Raw genomic sequence first — 18,176 nt, forward strand, 5'->3', positions numbered from 1 at the left:
TGTCTATTTGGGACATGACGTGGTTATATGCTAGGAGATAATAGTCTATGGACCATTTCCAAGCTGGGCTGGGAGAGGGGAGGAAGAGATAGCAGAATCTCTGTTTCAGCGTATCGCGTGACCCCCGCTGGACGTACGAAGGATGTACTCTAAATGGTCGCTTGGGAATTTAAGCTGGTAAGTGTGGTTTCACGTGCTACGCTGCTACTTCCGCAATGGTGTGCCAGTAATGAAAAGAAAACAGCCTTGTTACCTTGTAGCTTCATGTGGTCCTTTTATTGCTCGACCGATCTGAGTAGCGTAAAGCGTGAATGGTTAGTTCATATGACGTCCAAGTTGACACATAATCATTCAAAGGAAATGTAAGGACCGTGCATGCCCTTTGAGGAAAGAGACCATTCCCGACGCACCACAACCAGCCACAGTGGAACCCGCTAACTGTACGACATTAAACAAATCTAGAACAAATCAAGTTTTAAAACTGAGGGAGAGAGTCTAAAAATGGAGGCCAACTAGCAGACGTTATTAACAGTGAAATCTAGAAAACTGAAGTTTTGTTTAAATAGGGGGTAGTGGAGGTGGGTTGGAAAAGGGTGGGGGGGGGGGGGGGCTATCAAGGTGTTAATTTACGGAATCTTGAAAGGGGGGTTGTCTCAACACGGGAGGTCTCACAAGGGAAGTACCACTGTAAATGTCTATATTGCTATTTCATATGTTACGTGGATTTCCATTGGTCAATTGGGCAAAACTGAGCTCATTGTAAAAGTGATATCGACGACATTTCCGTCGATGTCAGTTTTGATATCGACGACCTCTTTATTGCTTCCCCACTTCAAAAACAAAAACACCTAGATTTAAAAACAAACAAATATATATGAAAATGTAATGATCCCAGAATTTAGTTGAGCAAGTGACTAAAGACTTTTTAAAAGAAAAGACATTTTTAAATACTGAAAAGTACAAGAAAAGAGTGAACAAAAAGAAATAATAATCAGAGGGAGGGATATGGAACAGCCAAAACTGAGACAAATGTTTTTGTAATTTCTTTACAGTAAATACAAAATGTCCAGAGAATTAGCAATATATCTAACATTGACTGACTGTGTGATGATATCTTCTCTGCTATGGTCTGTTGAGACAGTGATATCAAAATCGAGACAGGAGGTCGAGATTTTGATATCACTGTCGAAACAGACCATAGCAGAAGATATCATCACACAGTCCGTCAATATTGGGTAATGTGTGCTCTCCCGTCTGTCGTCAGCACTTTCTGTCGTATCGCTTTATGTGTAGAGGTAAAATAAATAATGAGAAAACAACAACTTGACACTTCCCTGTGACATAATTATCCAACGCGTGTAAAGGAACTGGCACATGAAGTGACTTGGTCGCCTGCTGTTTTAGGAAAACAGGTTTCCGACAAAATAGCTACATGTAATTGCTGATTTTCCTTCTTCAAGTCATGCTCGAATGTTTTGTCTCTCTTCACAAAGAGCATGTGTGTATGTGTGTGTGTGTGTGTGTGTGTGTGTGTGTGTGTGTGTGTGTGGTGTGTTTGTGTGCGTGCGTGCGTGCGTGCGTGCGTGTGTTTGTGTGTGTGTGTGTGTGGGGGGGGGGGGTGAGGGCTAGATGTTACAAAAAGCTACATCTATTCAGTGATTACGCCATTACCCGTGCTGTTAATAAAGAATTACTGTATCTTTAACATAGACAATAGAAGGTAATTTAAGTATAACTAGACTGATGGTCATGATCAAACAAGGGCCGAACAAGACGCTTTGATACAAGCTCCATGTCACATGCTAACATTTATTTTCATGTCACAGCTTCCTGTGGTCTTACATTCAAGTCAGTGAACCATGTCGCATACTATTTTCATGTCACAGCTTCCTGTGTCGGCATACAGATAATTACTGGAACAACTGTGACTGACTTGGTTCGTGTTCCGTGAAATCGGGTTTGAGGGCCGGATCCCCGCATCAGTTTCCTTCTTGACATCACACCCGGCTGTCTGGTCTCTATTACATAGTCCGAGCCAAGTCACACTGAGAGCTCTGACTGTCTGTCTGTCTCCTGTGTCACGTGTTTGTTGGTTTCGTTTTTCAGTTTGCAAGCCTGTTTTCCCACAGAAATCCCTGGCAGTATTTACACGATGATCAATTACGAGTGGAGAAAAACAAAACAAAGTTAACGAGAAAAGCGGTAATAACTTGTTCAGTCTAATTATTTTGTCTTTTTGTTTGCATTTCTGTTCTGTCTTTTTTCCGCTTAGTTCAGTTTTCAAGTTCTTTCATAAAGCGGGAAAATACTGAGTCTTTTTTTGTGTGTCTAACCTAATATGTCGAGGTATGTTTTGTTCCAGTCTTTCTCCTTGTTTCTCTGCCTGCCTCACTACGACTGTAGCCACGGACTGCGGCCCAGAAGGATGATAGGCACGAGTGCAGAATGATCTGAATAAAATGCTCCGACAGACCAGCCGTATGTTACGACAAACCTATTTGTCCCCTCTTACAATGAGGCACCGAGCAAGACAATCACTGGCAAAAAGCTTAAAGAGATCGGACACCGATTGACAAAAAAACCACGAAAAGATATTTCGCTAATATTTTGCATGACTGTGATATTTTCAGAGTCTGATAAAACAAGTATGACAAAAATGAGAGAAATTAATTCGACAGATTTTGTACTACACATTTTTAAGAATGATGACATGCCACGATTCAGAAAAACGAGGGTTGGGTAGTTGAATGGGGTTTCTGCCCGATCAGTTACAACCACATGACCTACTTTGGAGGTGATATTAATCCCTGGTTTACGCGTGTTGTAGTGATATTTCTATTTGAATTATTGTAACGTGCCTTTCCGATATTGCTGGAAATAATGTAATTACGTCACGTTTTCGTAGGCAAAAATTAGTTTAATTTCTCAATTCGCATAAAGATATTTCCTGAAGCATCCTTGGATTTCAACCACAAAATTACGTAGTGCCGAGCAGGATTCCGACAGTCTCATATCAAAACATGAAAACAATTGATCGTGACATTTCTGCACAGATCTGCAAAACGTACCATTACCCCCATGTTAAAAAATGGCATCAGAAGAGGTAAAAGTGATCGTACTTTGAAATACATTCATGTTGAGTTATATTCAAGCACTGTTTTTAAAGTGTTCATCATCTGCCATGTCTGAAAACAGATACCAGTGTATCTTCAGGAAGTTTAAAATTAGAAAATTCTAGTGAAATCATTAGCATTAGGACGTGACCGTGCGTACGTGTGTATGTGTGTGCGTGTGTATGTGTGGCTCTCCTCTTTCTTTCGCTCACGCAGATTTTGTTTCATTCTTTTAATAAATCTTTATCTGTTGTCATAATTAAATCAATGTTTCCAGGTATGTATGACAGTCATTTCAGGCAAATGTATGTGTATTTGGATTTTTGTCAGTGTAAAAGAGAACGTGACTGACTATTAGGGTTTAACGTCCTCTTAGACCAACTATATTAATGGGACAGGTAGGGGCCTATTGGTAATACGCTGAAGATATGGTGTGATACTTTGATTCGAACAATCCCGCTGTGGCTGTCTTCTTCGACACACCAGCATTGGGTTTGTCTCGTCAAAGTATCAAAAATACGATCATGATAATCAGAGACGAGAGATGATGCATGCGTGTCTTCGTGTTTTCCAAGCCCTGAGACTTTCGCTGTGAACGTGGGATCTTTTTCGTGCGCATGTGTGCACACGGGGGTGTTCGGACACCGAAGAGAGTCTGCACAAAGTTGACTGGCTCCGAGAAATAAATCTCTCGCGGAACGTGGGAATCGAACCCACGCTGATAGCGACCAACTGGCTACAAAGCCAGCGCGCTACCAACTGAGCTACGTCCCCGCCCAAAAGAGAACGTCCTGGCAGAGAGAGAACGAGAGAGAGAAAAAAAGTTTAAAAAAAAATTGTTTTGACTTGCAAGCATTAACGTTTAGTTTGCCATGAAAAAAATATGTGAGAGAGAAAGAGAAAGACAGAGAGACAAACCCACACAACACATAGAGGCGCGTGCACGGTTACGTCAGTCCAAACGGATTTCACTAGAATTTTTTAATTTTAAACTTCCTGAAGATACACTTATCTCTATTTTCGGACATGGCAGATGAACACTTTAACACAGTGCTTACATATCACTCAACATGCATATTTTTTAAGAGTACGATTACGTTTACCTCTTCTGATGCCATTATTCAACATGGGCCCGGGTCACAGTAGGCTAATGGTACGTTTTGCAGATCTGTGCAGAAATGTCACGATCAATTGTTTTGAAATGAGATTGTAGGGATCCTGCTCGGCATTGTGTCCTTTTGTGGTTGAAATCCAATGGATGCTTCAGGAAATATCTTCATGTGAATTGGGACATTGATCTCCTTTTAGCCTACGAAAACGTGACGTAATCATAAAGTCACGCTGCGCTATTTCCAGCCTTATCGGAAAGGCACGCTACAATAATTCAAATAGAAACACATCATTACAACACGCGTAAACCAGGGATTAATATCACCTCCAAAATAGGTCAATTTGTTGTAACTGATCGGGCAGAAACCCCATTCAGGGGCGGATCAGTTGCTTTGTAAGGGGGGGGGGGGGGGGCACTTTGAATCGAAAGTGAATGTGATGGGCGCGAAGCGCCCGAATTTGCTAGGGGGGTCCGGGGGCATGCCCCCCCGGAAATTTTTTTTGCCCAAAGAAGCAAAATGGTGCCATCTGGTGCCATTTGAACTTAGAAATGGTCATAGAATCAGCATAGAAAAATCTTTTTTTTTTTTCTTTTTTTTTTCGGGGGGGGGGGGGGGGGGGCACGTGTCCCCTGTGCCCCCCCCCCCTCGTCCGCCCCTGCCATTCAACTACCCAACCCTCGTTTATCTGAATCTTGTCATGTCATCATTTTCAAAATCTGTAATAGAAAGTTTGTCCGATTGAATAATGATTTCTCTCATTTTTGTCACACTTGTTTCAGCACATTCTGACACTATTGCAGAAAAATATTAGCAAAATGTCAGCGAAGTCGATTTTTGGGGTCAATCGCTGTCGGATGTTTTTAAACAGCGACGGAAAGTAATCCGCCCTCAAAAAGTAAAAAGGTATCAAGGGAGATAACCACATCAAAACACATTCGCAATGTCTATGCGAGTTATTTACCGTGCAAGATGGCGACCTCCGTAGCACAAGCAAATAGGCAAACCGAGGATGACAAATCTGTGGTTATCACAGCAAATCCACAGCGGAAAACCTTCACAAACAGTAAGATTTGTGTGCGTTTGTTTGTGTGTTGTGTTTAGATTATTAGGACAGTTGTGTCACAGAAGTGTATGGGATTTCTTGGCAAAATTGCAGCTTCTTCTTCTTCCGTAGAGGACTGGGTCTTGCGAACGTCTCAGAGTCCTGCGGTTGAGTCACTGTTACCAAGAGTGGCTAGCTCCGGCAAACAGGGAGATTAAAAGGGGGGGGGGGGAGGTTTAAAACTATGTACAGGTGAGAGTGCGTTCAAGGGACTCTCATGCCCGACTGCAGGAGACTGCTGCCGAGACGGGAGCGAAACGACTCCAGGGGGCCGAGGATACCAGCTCCATGAGATTGACCATAACATAGTACTTTAATATTACATAGCATCTTAACAGACTGACACAAATCTATTAGAAGTCTTCCAAAAGTCGGTGATAAACACTTCTCAGTCAAATGTGAAGTGGCCAGTGAAAGCGCACATTAAAATAAGGCAGTGGTGGTCTTATTCCACACAGACCAGAGTGGATACATTTATTGGAGGTGGAATTTGTTTGTATTGTCCTCTTTCACATTTCAATTTCAGAAGAGAGACGCATGGTTCATCAAATTCCAACAGACATTCTTAATGATCCTGGGATTGAGGCTGCTGTGAAACAGGTCAGTGTTGATGTCATTATGCAACACGTCCGTGACTGTTGAAGCAAAACTTCATTTGTGCAACTGCGAGAAAGCAATTATATTGTAAACCTACTGCTAAAACATACTTAAATTTGTTCTAGCATGGTTAAGGGAGGATTCGGGGTGAGGTAAAACTCTTGCTTTCACAATAAACAACAAAAAATGAGATAAGTGTTCTAAAGAAATTTATTTTGAATTAAGCAGTTTAGTCAACTCAGTTTTCAGGTTACAAAAACATAGTCTAAAACAAGTAAAAGTTGTTCATTCAATCAACAAAATTCTTCTCATTCGCCAAAATAAAAGTTCTTCATGTTTAGATTACTAGTTTCAAAATACAAAAATCTCTTCTCTAAATCAAACTAAAAGACTAACTAACTCTCTCATCAAAAACCAAACACAACCAGAGATCCACTAGACCAAAAAAATATCCAAAGTGAACTCAAAACGTCCTCAACAGAGTTGAGAAAATTACCCCTGAAAAATAAAACAAAAACAGTATAAGTATACATTTAAACAATCATCAAGATCAAACTTCAGTTCCACTAGAACACTTTTGTATACACCATAGAACAAAACAAAAAGAACATAACACCTAATACAACACAACACTAAAACAATGCAATGCTCTTGTTATGATTGAAGAATGGAATACAATAGGAATATCATATCATGTAATACATGATATATGGAATCCAACCCAACCAGAAATATTGTCTAAACCACAGCCCCACTTGTCTGTGATAACAAAATTCCTCAATAATGGACAAGAAGTTATGTTAAGACTAATTCAGACACAGCTACAAGCAGAGTCAATCAAAACTATACTTCATCCATTCAGTGACTAGCTTTAAGCATAATCACCTTACAGAAAATCTAAGACATTCACTTGATGTCTCAAATTACTCTTGATGTAACCAGTAACCACTCGGAATTACATCTCTCAAAAGCTGACAGTTAACAAAACAACTGTGCAGACTAGTAATCTCAGTTCGCATGGTGATTCCTCTTATTTCAATACAATTCCTATATTCCATTTCTTACAACCATCAACAATCCACATAAAACAAATACTTCAATCTTCTTCTGCTCCACACAACAACAATTATACAATTCCCAAATTAATGACAAATCAACTTGAATTAACTGCAGAAATGAACAAGTTGTTAACACTTATCATTTCCATGCCTCAACAAGATAAACAATCAACATCCTGAAGCTTCCAGAAAATCCACATTATCAATACCATGTGAATAAGTCAGGCAACAAGGAAAAATGAAGTTTCATCAAATATAGTCCTAAAATAATAATCAACTATTACCCAACAACTAATACATAAAAAGACATCTTGTATAATCACATCATTTCAATCAAAACACTAATTTATCATGTCACAATTTATTTTTTCTGTATCTTCATACCATCCTTTTGCTCAGAGCACATGGTTTGTTTGGCATCTTTCCAGAGTACAATATAATCAATTTCAATCCCAACCATCTTCTAAGAATAAAAAATGCCACATCACCTAACTTTTCAAAACAGTATATAGCATATATAAGAAACCAACTAAATTCATATTAAAGCCATTTCTTACCTGATTTAGGAATAAAAATGTTTTTCACTTCAGACAAATTGTGGCCTGGTACTGTCTGCTCAGTCAGGTTCTCAAAGAAAGGATGCAAGTCTTGTAAAAATCCAAAATCAGTTATTAATTGACATCAGTTTACCTCCTAACAAATAAAACAAGATGTCCCAAAATTCACTAAAATTACCAAGCATTAATTAAACATTTTCCAAATAATTTCTTAACACTAAATGTATTTATAAAGTTAATAAACACTAACATTCCTGGTTTTTAAAAAGTGAGATTCAAAGACATGTCCTAGCATCTTCAACTAAACCAAATTTTCTAATAATAACATTCAAAAACATTATTATCTCATTACTAAATAGTACACGTTAAGCATAACTAAACAATAATACAACTTTAATCTTTACAACAACAAAATGGTAAAACGATCATGGAACCAAGGGAAGTAATCCAAAAACATAGCATATGTGGAAAACGGCCACAGTTCTTCCCCTTGATATAGAATTATATAACCGATTTGACTAGTAAAACCTTGAAAGAATATGACTGAAAAAGATGATTCTTTCACATGTTTACAATATTATAATATACTATATAGTGATCGACAAACTGAATTGATCATGGGAATTTTCATTTATTTACTTTGTGGTTATCTTGAACTTTAGTGTGTTAAATTCATAGCTCAGAATCCAGTGGCATTCTTTACTAATTTTTGATACAACTTTTACAAGTCCCTGTAATCAAGCCAAAGAACATTTGTCGTGATATTAATTGAGGGATTGAGCTCCAAACTTAAACATAATTAATTAATTTGGTTGTTTGATCGACAAAAATGGCGTATGTTGTCAACCAAAGGACATCATTTACAAGACGGAGTTGCCTCCCTTGTCCGCCCATACTGATAATTCCTTCTTTGACTCATGTAAACGAAATGCAACCGTACAGTTCATCGGAGTTCATTCCGTGACTTTAAAGGGATCTATAATGACTTGTTATGATTACAAGTGCAGGTTCTACAAATTTGGAGGCTTAAATGCCTCTGAATTACGAGCTATGAATTTAACACACTAAAGTTCAACATTACCTATTTTGTTGTTGTTGTTTGTACTTGTGAATATCAGAAGTTGAAAGCCAGAAATTATATTTTTAAAATCTATGAAAAATTATAATGCTTGTCAACTTGACACAGTGTGACAGTATGTGTTACTCTGTTAGTTTTGTGAGATTTTGTCTTATGGCATAGCTAGATGCTGTACGTGAAGTTTAATTTTTTGCAATATCCTAGCTTGCTTAAATTACTTAATTAGTGTTTCTATAGTTTAAAATAGATTCATGTTTTGTTTTAGCTGCCAGAGAACTACAACTTTGAGATTCACAAGACGATATGGAAAGTGCGGCAGTGCCAGGCCCAAAGAGTTGCTCTGCAGTTTCCAGAGGGACTCTTACTGTACGCCTGCACTATTGCCGACATCATTGAAAGGTGACTCACTCTTGGTGTTGGGAGGCTCTAGCGTCTTTTGACTTGTATTTTTAGCTTGGAAACTTGAATCATTTCTGTGTGCATCTTGTTCTGGACTAACACGACTCAAGTTTCCTGGAAAACAGCCGGCGATACCTTTGTCCATGTGTCTTTCATTTAATTTTATTTCATTTACTCTGTTATACCGTTGCTTCCTCCCAGTGGAAAGCTAACAGCAACAGAGTCGCGCTACACTGGTGTCTGCGTGTTTAGCTGTAATCAGCCACCTGCATTTATGGCAGAAAGACCGAGGTCTTTTACGTGCCACTGTGGTGACCAAGGGGTGGGACACGAATCATTAAATACCATCTCTGAGTCTGCACATTAAGTTGACCGGCGTCCCGGCCTGGATTGGAACCTGTGACCCTAGGATCACATGGCCAGTGCTCCACCAGCTGCGCTACCTGCCCACACTCATCAGGTTCCATCTTGTGTGTGACAGTTTCACGGAAGCCGATACGCTGATCATGGGGGACGTGACGTACGGAGCGTGCTGTGTGGATGACTTCACGGCGCGGGCTCTGGGCGCCGACCTCATGGTGCACTACGGTCACAGCTGTCTCAGTGAGTGACCAATGTCTCGGGCTTTTCATCATAAGGTCAACTTTTTTTTTAATGTTTGTTTCTAGTGACAATGCCAAAAACAAATTAGTGTCTCTAGATTGTTTACTTTATTTTTATAATTTAATTGCTTTTTAGAATTAACTTGGAATTTTTTATTTTGTTTTAGACAGGCTCATGTGGCTTTTTGTTTGCTTCACAGTCTTGATATTAACTGATCCCAGGTTTTCAGTATTGATCTTTTAGTTTTACTATCAGGACAACAGATTGACTGAATGTATTGATATCACTTCACACAACTTGTTTCAGTTCCCATAGACCGCACTGAGGGCATTCAGATGCTGTACGTGTTTGTGGACATCAAGATCGACACGGGTCACTTCATCGACACGCTGCGTTTCAACTTTGACCCGGGGTCACGGCTCGCCCTGGTCAGCACTATTCAGTTTGTGGCCGCACTGCAGGTAAGGGTGGATAAAACCTGTTCGTAATATACGCTATGTGCAGCTGCATGCACTGAATTTCACTGCCCAGGTTTTGCTTTGCGCAGTAGAAAGATGTGACCCATACAGTAGATGCTGATTGGTTAGCTGGCAATGATGCATTGAAATGACACATTTTAACCTTGATGACGACATGGTAAGTCTTGCGATATTTCTTCAAAACTTGGTTCCAGTGTGGATGTCTGGCACCATTTCGAGGTTTGGTTTTTTTTGTGTGCAAATTCATGTCAGATTACGCGAAATGTGGCGCACCAAGGAGAAATTCGTTGTGGGATTATGCATGCAGCGCAGGGAAAGCTTATTAAGAAGCAAACACTCCACGCAGTGCACAGAGAGGGAGAGAGGCATTTGACATAGATCTTGACAGCTTCTTCTTCTTCTTCTTCGGCGTTCCAGGATTTTTGGCCTCAGGTCAGACTTCAAGTTTTGTAGCTTGAATACAGCTGGTGCCGGTCAGGATCAGGGAGTCTTTGGTGCCCCAGAGTTGCTCCTGCAGTGTGGCACCTTGGGGCCAGTGATCTGTTCTGGCTTCCTGGTGGAGCGGGCAGGTCTGCAGGATGTGCTCCGGGGTCTGTGGGCCTGTTTCGCACGGGCAGTTCGGTGTGTGCGACAGACCAAGGCGGTGCATGTGGGCACGCAGTCGACAGTGTCCAGTCCGTAGGCGGAAGAGGATGGTCTGCTGATGGCGCTGTAGGTTGGGCAATCTTGACAGCAATGTTTCCACTCCACCGCCAGTGCAGTCTGGTAGATCAATGTCTGTCTTGATCTGTGTAAAAAACCCAAAAAGGTCATTTTTTGGTCAAAAATACAAATCACTTATAATATCCTTTGTTTCCCCTAGAGCACCTTATATTGTGCTGCTGAATGCAGATCCCTGAAACACCCTCGACACACCATACCTGCGACACATATATCTGTTTCATTTCTACTGCCTTCCTGCGATGTTTGAGCATGTAGAATGTTGGAAAACAGAGTAAACTTCCATGCCAAGGGGGTTAATGAGTTTGAATTCATCTCTGATCTTTGTTTCAGAAAAATGTTCCCATTTTATTCTGTCATTTTCTTTTTATTGTGTGATGACGAGTTCGTCTTTATTGAAGTAGCACTCTTATCTGTTTTGTTTTTATTAAGTTGAACATGTTTTTCATCTTTGATTCAGAGCACCAAGCAGGAACTGTGCTCCGACTACACGGTGATAACGCCGCAGTCCAAACCGCTGTCACCGGGAGAGATCCTGGGCTGTACGTCACCGCAAGTCACCGATATTGACGCCATCGTGTAAGGCTTTGTATTCTGTGGCTGGCATAAATTCTCGTATGTTGTCTATTTACTTGTTCTTCTGTCTGTCTGCCTTTATTTTGCTGTCTGTCCCAGATATACATGCAGTAGATACTACTGTGTGTGTTTCTATCTGTGTGTATGTGTGTGTTTGACCTGACCGAAACAATGTAAACTTTTTATTTGCGTCTCATACTTTTCAAAAATGGGACAGTATTTGCATGCCTTTAGTACATTCTTAAGAAAGCCTGATAGGTGCTGTATAATACATGCCAGCGTTAGTGTCTGTTTTTATTTTCCTTGCTTGCATGCTGTTTTCTTCTTCTTCTCAAAATGAAAGTATAATGCCATAACTTGCCTAGTTGTCCTTCTAAATTCAATACTCATCATTTCCCTTCACGTCGTTGCAGGTACCTAGGAGATGGTCGCTTTCATCTTGAATCCATTATGATTCATAACCCTGACATTCCTGCGTACAAGTGAGTTTGTTTTGTAATATTCCTTTTAATTCAGATACACATAGGTTGCAGCGGTAATTTAACCCCCCAAAATGTCTTTGTTCTCTAGATCTTTGATCATAAATTGGTGTTTGGTTGTTGATCTGCTGACATAAATTGGTGTTTGGTTGTTGATCTGCTGACATAAATTGGTGTTTGGTTGTTGATCTGCTGACATAAATATTGGTGTTTGGTTGTTGATCTGCTGACATAAATTGGTGTTTGGTTGTTGATCTGCTGACATAAATGTGCAGGAAATGAACAGTCAGAAATCCTGTTGTTTTGTTGTTTCAACCCATCATTTTTTTTAAACATTTTCATTTAGTAGTTCTGTCAAAAAGAACACATACACATAACCACACCCATTCAAAAAACGCACCCACATTCACCCTCCCTCACACACACACACTCCTTACTTTCTGAGAAAACCAAACATGTCCATGTTGCGTCATGTGATTTAATTTGTTTGTAAATCTCTGTTTGTGTTATTATTGTCTATTCGTGTTATTATCTTTTAGAATTTCCCAGCAATGGGATAAAAAAGTATCATCTTGTTGTTACATGTACAATTCTTTATTTGTGTTATTATTTTTTTTATGATGGCAGATACGACCCCTATGACAAACAGATGACCAGGGAACACTACGACTTTGACCAGATGAAGAGAAACCGACAGGCAGCGATCGCCACGGCGACCAGAGCTGACACAGTCGGCATGGTACTGGGCACACTGGGACGGCAAGGCTCTCCGCAAGTACTGGAGGTAGCCATCTTTCATAGGCTTTTTCTCACAGGATTTTATTTTATTATTATTCTTTTTTAAAAACCTTAATCTGATTTTTTTTCTTCTTCGTTCATGGGCTGAAACTCCCATGTTCACTAATTTTTTTGTATGAGTGTGTTTTGACGTGTATGACCGTTTTTTCCCTGCCATTTAGGCAGCATACACCAATTTCGGGGAAGCATGCTGGGTATGTTCATGTTTCCATAACCCACCAAACTCTGACATGGGTTAAAGGACCTTTTCCGTGCGCACTTGGTCTTGTGATTGCGTGTACACACGAAGGGTGATAAGGCACTAGCAGGTCTGCACATAAGTTGACCTGGGAGATCGAAAAAATCTCCACCCTAACCCACCAGGCGGCCGTGGCGGGGATTTTAACTCACAACCTTTCGATTAGGAGGCCGATGTTTTACCACTACACCACTGGGCCCATCTTCTGCTTTGAAATGCAATGGCCCGAAAACTCCACGTCAGTGTGGATGAGCTGCAGAGCACTGCCACCTTTCTCACAGAGACTGGAGCGTCCATCTGAAGAGGAAGCAAATGCATGTGTGTTTTGTGAATTTTGAGGTCTTGAGCTTTCAGGCGTGGGGAATGGGGGTAGAGTGGAGGCAGGTTGATAGGCTGTGGATATCTTATTTGGTGATAAATGTTGCTTGGTGGGGATATCATTCTCAAATCCTCTGTGTTTGTGTGTGTGTGTGTGTGTGTGTGTGTGTGTGTGTGTGTGTGTGTGTGTGTGTGTGTGTGTGAATAGAATAGAATAGAATAGAATAGAATAGAATAGAATAGAATAGAATAGAATAATGTTTATTGTCATGAACCAGTAAAGTTATTGACACAACAAACAACAAATAATAATAATGCATTATACAATGCTAAAACAATCCGTAACAAATTTGCCAAGACGAACTTGAACTTCGTCTTCTAAAAATAAGTTACTTGGATTTTTGTTAGCATATTTCATATTGATATGTGAAGCATCTTCTTTAAATTCATCCCTTAATTTAACATATTTATTGCATTTATCTAGAAAATGTATTTCATCTTCTATGACATTGCATTCAATACAAAGACGATTTTCTTTAGGGATATTCTGATGTCTTCCACTTTCAATTTTTAGACAATGTGTGCTAGTCCTTAATCTGCTTAACATCTTTCTGTGTTTATTATTCTTAATTTGTATTAAGTATGACTGCATTTCGTAAGATTTACTGATCATAGAATAAAACTTAAGTCTGGAATATGTATCTGATTTTTCTTTTGTCCAGTATCTTATATATTCCTCTTGTTGTTTTTTGTCAATGGCAAACTTTAATTTGTGTACATTTAATGTAGATTGGTTATGCCAAACGTGACTAAAACCTAAGTTACAAAGAGATTGTCTAACAAATTGTAGCCATGGCGTTTCTGTCGGATGGAGCAACATTGAGTCATATAATTGATGTATATACGAATCTTGTTTGGAGTCTAGAATATGCGCCCAGAATGCTATTGTTTGTGATAACATTTTTAATCCTAAAAATTTTTTGTGTGTGTGTGTGTGTGTGTGTGTGTGTGTGTGTGTGAGTGTGAGTGCGTGCGTGTGCCTTATTTTAGGTGTATCTAGGTGGATGTATGCTTGTGCCCCTTCACAATTGTGTGTGGTTGCTTGTTTGTTGTGTGTGTGTGTGTGTGTGTGTGTGTGTGTGTGTACATGTGTGCGATGCCATATTATCTGGGGTAGAGGGGACTTTTTGTGATGGTGGTTAATGTAACAATTATATGGGTATTAGTTTAATGAATGCATATTTCGCTCATGTCTGCACATACTTTTGTGTGTGTGTCACAGACCCTGAAGGAGAAGATCAGGGCGTGTGGGAAACAGTTCGTCACTGTGCTGCTGTCCGAGGTCTTCCCCGACAAACTCAGACTTTTCCACCAGGTGGACGCGTGAGTCAAATCCTTTCTGATCTTGGGTGAGAGGGGATGGAGAGAGGGGGAGAGGTAGAGACAGAGGTAGGAGAGGGAGAGAGAAGGGGGTGGGGGGGGGGGGGGGGAGGGAGAGAAGTAGGAGAGAGACTAAGAAAAGTTCATTTATGTTTGATGTGAATGGTTGAAATGCTTTATTTCTAGTCTACCCTAGTCTACCCTAGTCTACCCTAGTCTACCCTAGTCTACCCTAGGCTGCTCAGGCTTTGGTGGTAAATATCAAAAATGAAGAAAAGTATGTTATTGGAACGTTTTATTCATAACAAAACAAAACGTCACGTTCACTGATCGTCTACGCAGCGGTGTTTTAAGTAGACAGACTGACAAACACTTATAATACAGAAAATAAACTTATCTGACAATTTTTCTTAGAAGCTCGCTCGGAAAACACAAACGAGATATTCACATCTCATGCTGGTATGTTCCCATCTTATGACCAAAACTTAAATCATCTTGCAAGCATGTTCTCAGAATAAATCTCTCATGAGGTTTGCTGGTCGATGTGAATGCGTGATATATTGTGTAAAAAATTCCATCTCACACGGCATAAAGCGCTTTGAACTTCGGATAAGGCGCTATATAAATAAAGAGAATAATAATAAAAAAAAAATGAACAATAAATTGTATGCCATTTTGACATGAACATTCTTTGTGCAGATGGGTGCAGGTGGCATGTCCTCGACTATCCATTGATTGGGGCACGGCGTTTGACAAACCGCTGTTGACACCTTACGAGGTCAGTATTGTATTGTGTGCTACTTCCACACTACACGTTCAATTCGCAGCGCATGATTTTGCAAGACACTGGGTCAGTGAGATGGATGATGGTATGTATGTGGGGGGGGGGGGGGGGGGGGGGGCATAGAAAAGTACGCACAGCTGGAGAGTGAAGTCATTTAGCTGTGTTGTAATCAAGATACACATGAACAGAATGGCACTTTGTGAGAGGTATGCATTAAAGTAAGTGTAACTGGCCATAATTGTTTAATTTCGGCCTCTTAGCTTTTTGGTCATCCATTTGAGGCTATTTTTGTGTGTACATAGTTCCCCTATCAGCAGAAGATGTAAATTGTTGGGATAGACTTTTGATACAAATGTAAACTTAGTTGCATTTGTTGTGCAGAAGGCTGGGCTGGGCAAATAAGGTTGCCTATGATATTATCAAACTTTGGTTTGAGTTCTCAGCATGGAGACCTTTCTTCCATAACACATTCTTCTTTTCTCTCTCTTTCTGACAAACAGCTGTCTGTGGCCCTGAAGAATGCGGAGTGGAAAGACACCTACCCCATGGATTACTACGCCTACGACAGTCTGGGTCCCTGGACCGTCAACAACGAAGTTCACCGCCCTGTCAGAAAGCCAAGGCCACACACCAAGGTCGGCGCCGGTCGCCAGGGGAAACAAGGGGAGAGAAGCGCTGTAAGTGGGGAGAAGGTACAGGGTGACCCAAAAAAAAGAGTACCCAAACAAAACGTCATAAATTGAACAAAAATGAAGCAATCTTCATAACATTTATTTGCACACACAAGTAGCCTCTGCATGATTTGCACAGAACATTTTAGCGTTCTAGCTTGTCTTTCAGGAAAGTTATGCTCATTCTACAGAACATGCTTCAAATGGCCTCCCCTGGATTTAAATCCCCCAGATTTCTATCTTTGGGGGTTCCTGAAAGACAACGTCTACAGGAACAACCCACAGACATTCACAGAACTTAAGAGAGCCATCACAACAACCATTCGCGGAATCTCGCAACAGGAGTGTGTGCGGGTGATTGATAACTTTGCGCGGCAAGTTCAAGTTTGCCTGCAGCGGCGCGGAGGCCATTTGGAGCATGTTCTGTAGAACGAGCATAACTTTCCTGAAAGACAAGCTAGAACGCTAAAATGTTCTGTGCAAATCATGCAGAGGCTACTTGTGTGTGTAAATAAAGTTTATGAAGATTGCTTTATTTTTGTTCAATTTATGACGTTTTGTTTGGGTACTCTTTTTTTTGGGTCACCCTGTATGAACAAGAACAAGAAGAACAAGAATTTATTTCGCCATATAGCATAGCAGCCATTGGAATATGGCTGTAGGATACTGCTCTCCTACCTCCTGATAAGCCTGACATTAATTGTGCGAAGTGGACTTTGTGAAGTCTACTTCTTAAAGCTGTCTGTGCGAAGCTTTGGCACTGAATGTTTGGTCAAATGACTTTGTGAAGTCTTTGCGAAGTTGACATTTGGCACAATTGAGGACAGCCTCCCCCTTTCCCTGAACAAGATGATGGTGTTCAATTTTTCCTCTTGCATATATGCGGTTGTCACATGAAAGGCTTTAGGGCAAAGTCAAGAAAGGCTTCAGGGCAAAGTCAAGAATAGGTCTGACCATCCAAGGGAAGTAAGCGCTTTTCTCAGATCTTGAAATACAATGTAGTGCCCTGTCTCATTTCATAACTAAATGTATTCTGAAATCAAGATTAAAAAAAACAACAAAGAATTGTTAATGCAGGGAATATTGGATAATTTACCACACACAAAAACATGATAAGAAAAAAGACTTTTTATTTTGTGTTGTTGATTATTTAACAATCCGTAAATTAATCATTCTTTGAATTTAAATTCTTGTCAGGGTACCTTTTAACGTTTTTGGTTCTTGTTGCCATAACATGAACTCAATGTGATTTCCCTTTTGTTTTTCTGTTTAGGTGTTCATATCCAAGGAATCAGTAGAGACTCCCCCACAACAGAAACCCTCAGGTGACAAAGACTGTGAAGAGAAGTGTGACACATGCACACAGTGTTCTGGTCAAACAGCGTCCTGATGTCAAGTGAAATTCACCGTTTCTCACTGAGTCTTGTGGCCACAGAATGTGATCATCTATTGCATGTTTCTTTGCTATGAAGACAGAAGCCAAAGAATTGATGCAAGCAAAATGATTTTACAAGTGTTATGTGTCATTAAAAAGTGTCACAGTACAGTGAATATTTTCTGTGCAATCTTATCTGGAGGTGGTCAGAAATATGTATGATGAATGTAAATAATAAAGAAAGAAAAAAAATATGAGTACATGTTCCTATGTGTGTACATGTATATGTGTGTTAAATGCGTGTGTGTGTCCCTCTGTGTGTGTATTGAATGTCTGTGTGTGTATGGGCATGCAAATGCTGGAAGTTGATTGGCAGCTTGAAAAGGTGGGCAAACTGTGTACAGTCTTATAATTGGCAAGGATCATAAATATTGCAATCTTGAGAAGTACACACATTTCAAAATATAACAGTAGTTTTAGCACTAAAAAAGCTAGCAAGCAAGAAAATAAACAGAACAAATAACAACAACAAACTACAAAACAAAAAGCATACGAATATAGAGTAACACATGATAACAAATATTTATTTATCGTCCCTTCTCACAAGAGTTCTCAGCGATGTACAAAAGAAGGAGATATACTTTTATGCAAACAGTCACAATAAGAGAAAAACAGGTCCGTAAAAACAATTAAATTATACAACACCTAGACAACTAACTGAAGATTACAACTTCGCACT

General features: G+C 40.0%; 1 protein-coding gene across 2 annotated transcripts; it reads left to right on the forward strand.

Annotated features, from left to right (window-relative positions):
• Window positions 1–5,151: 5,151 nt before the first annotated feature.
• On the forward strand, window positions 5,152–17,683 carry LOC138976843 (2-(3-amino-3-carboxypropyl)histidine synthase subunit 1-like). 2 transcript variants are annotated; one of them, XM_070349733.1, is made up of 12 exons: window positions 5,152–5,288; window positions 5,854–5,927; window positions 8,883–9,016; window positions 9,498–9,619; window positions 9,926–10,080; window positions 11,279–11,397; window positions 11,808–11,876; window positions 12,501–12,657; window positions 14,510–14,610; window positions 15,307–15,385; window positions 15,892–16,083; window positions 17,336–17,683. In XM_070349733.1, the coding sequence occupies exons 1-12, from the start codon at window positions 5,195–5,197 to the stop codon at window positions 17,450–17,452; spliced, it is 1,413 nt and encodes a 470-aa protein (XP_070205834.1). In that variant the 5' UTR covers window positions 5,152–5,194; the 3' UTR covers window positions 17,453–17,683. The 2 variants fall into 2 exon arrangements, with proteins under 2 accessions (XP_070205834.1, XP_070205835.1); XM_070349734.1 differs by having other exon boundaries at window positions 15,892–16,068.
• Window positions 17,684–18,176: the final 493 nt, after the last annotated feature.

Source organism: Littorina saxatilis, linkage group LG9 (assembly GCF_037325665.1).
Source record: "Littorina saxatilis isolate snail1 linkage group LG9, US_GU_Lsax_2.0, whole genome shotgun sequence".
Taxonomy (NCBI): domain Eukaryota; kingdom Metazoa; phylum Mollusca; class Gastropoda; order Littorinimorpha; family Littorinidae; genus Littorina; species Littorina saxatilis.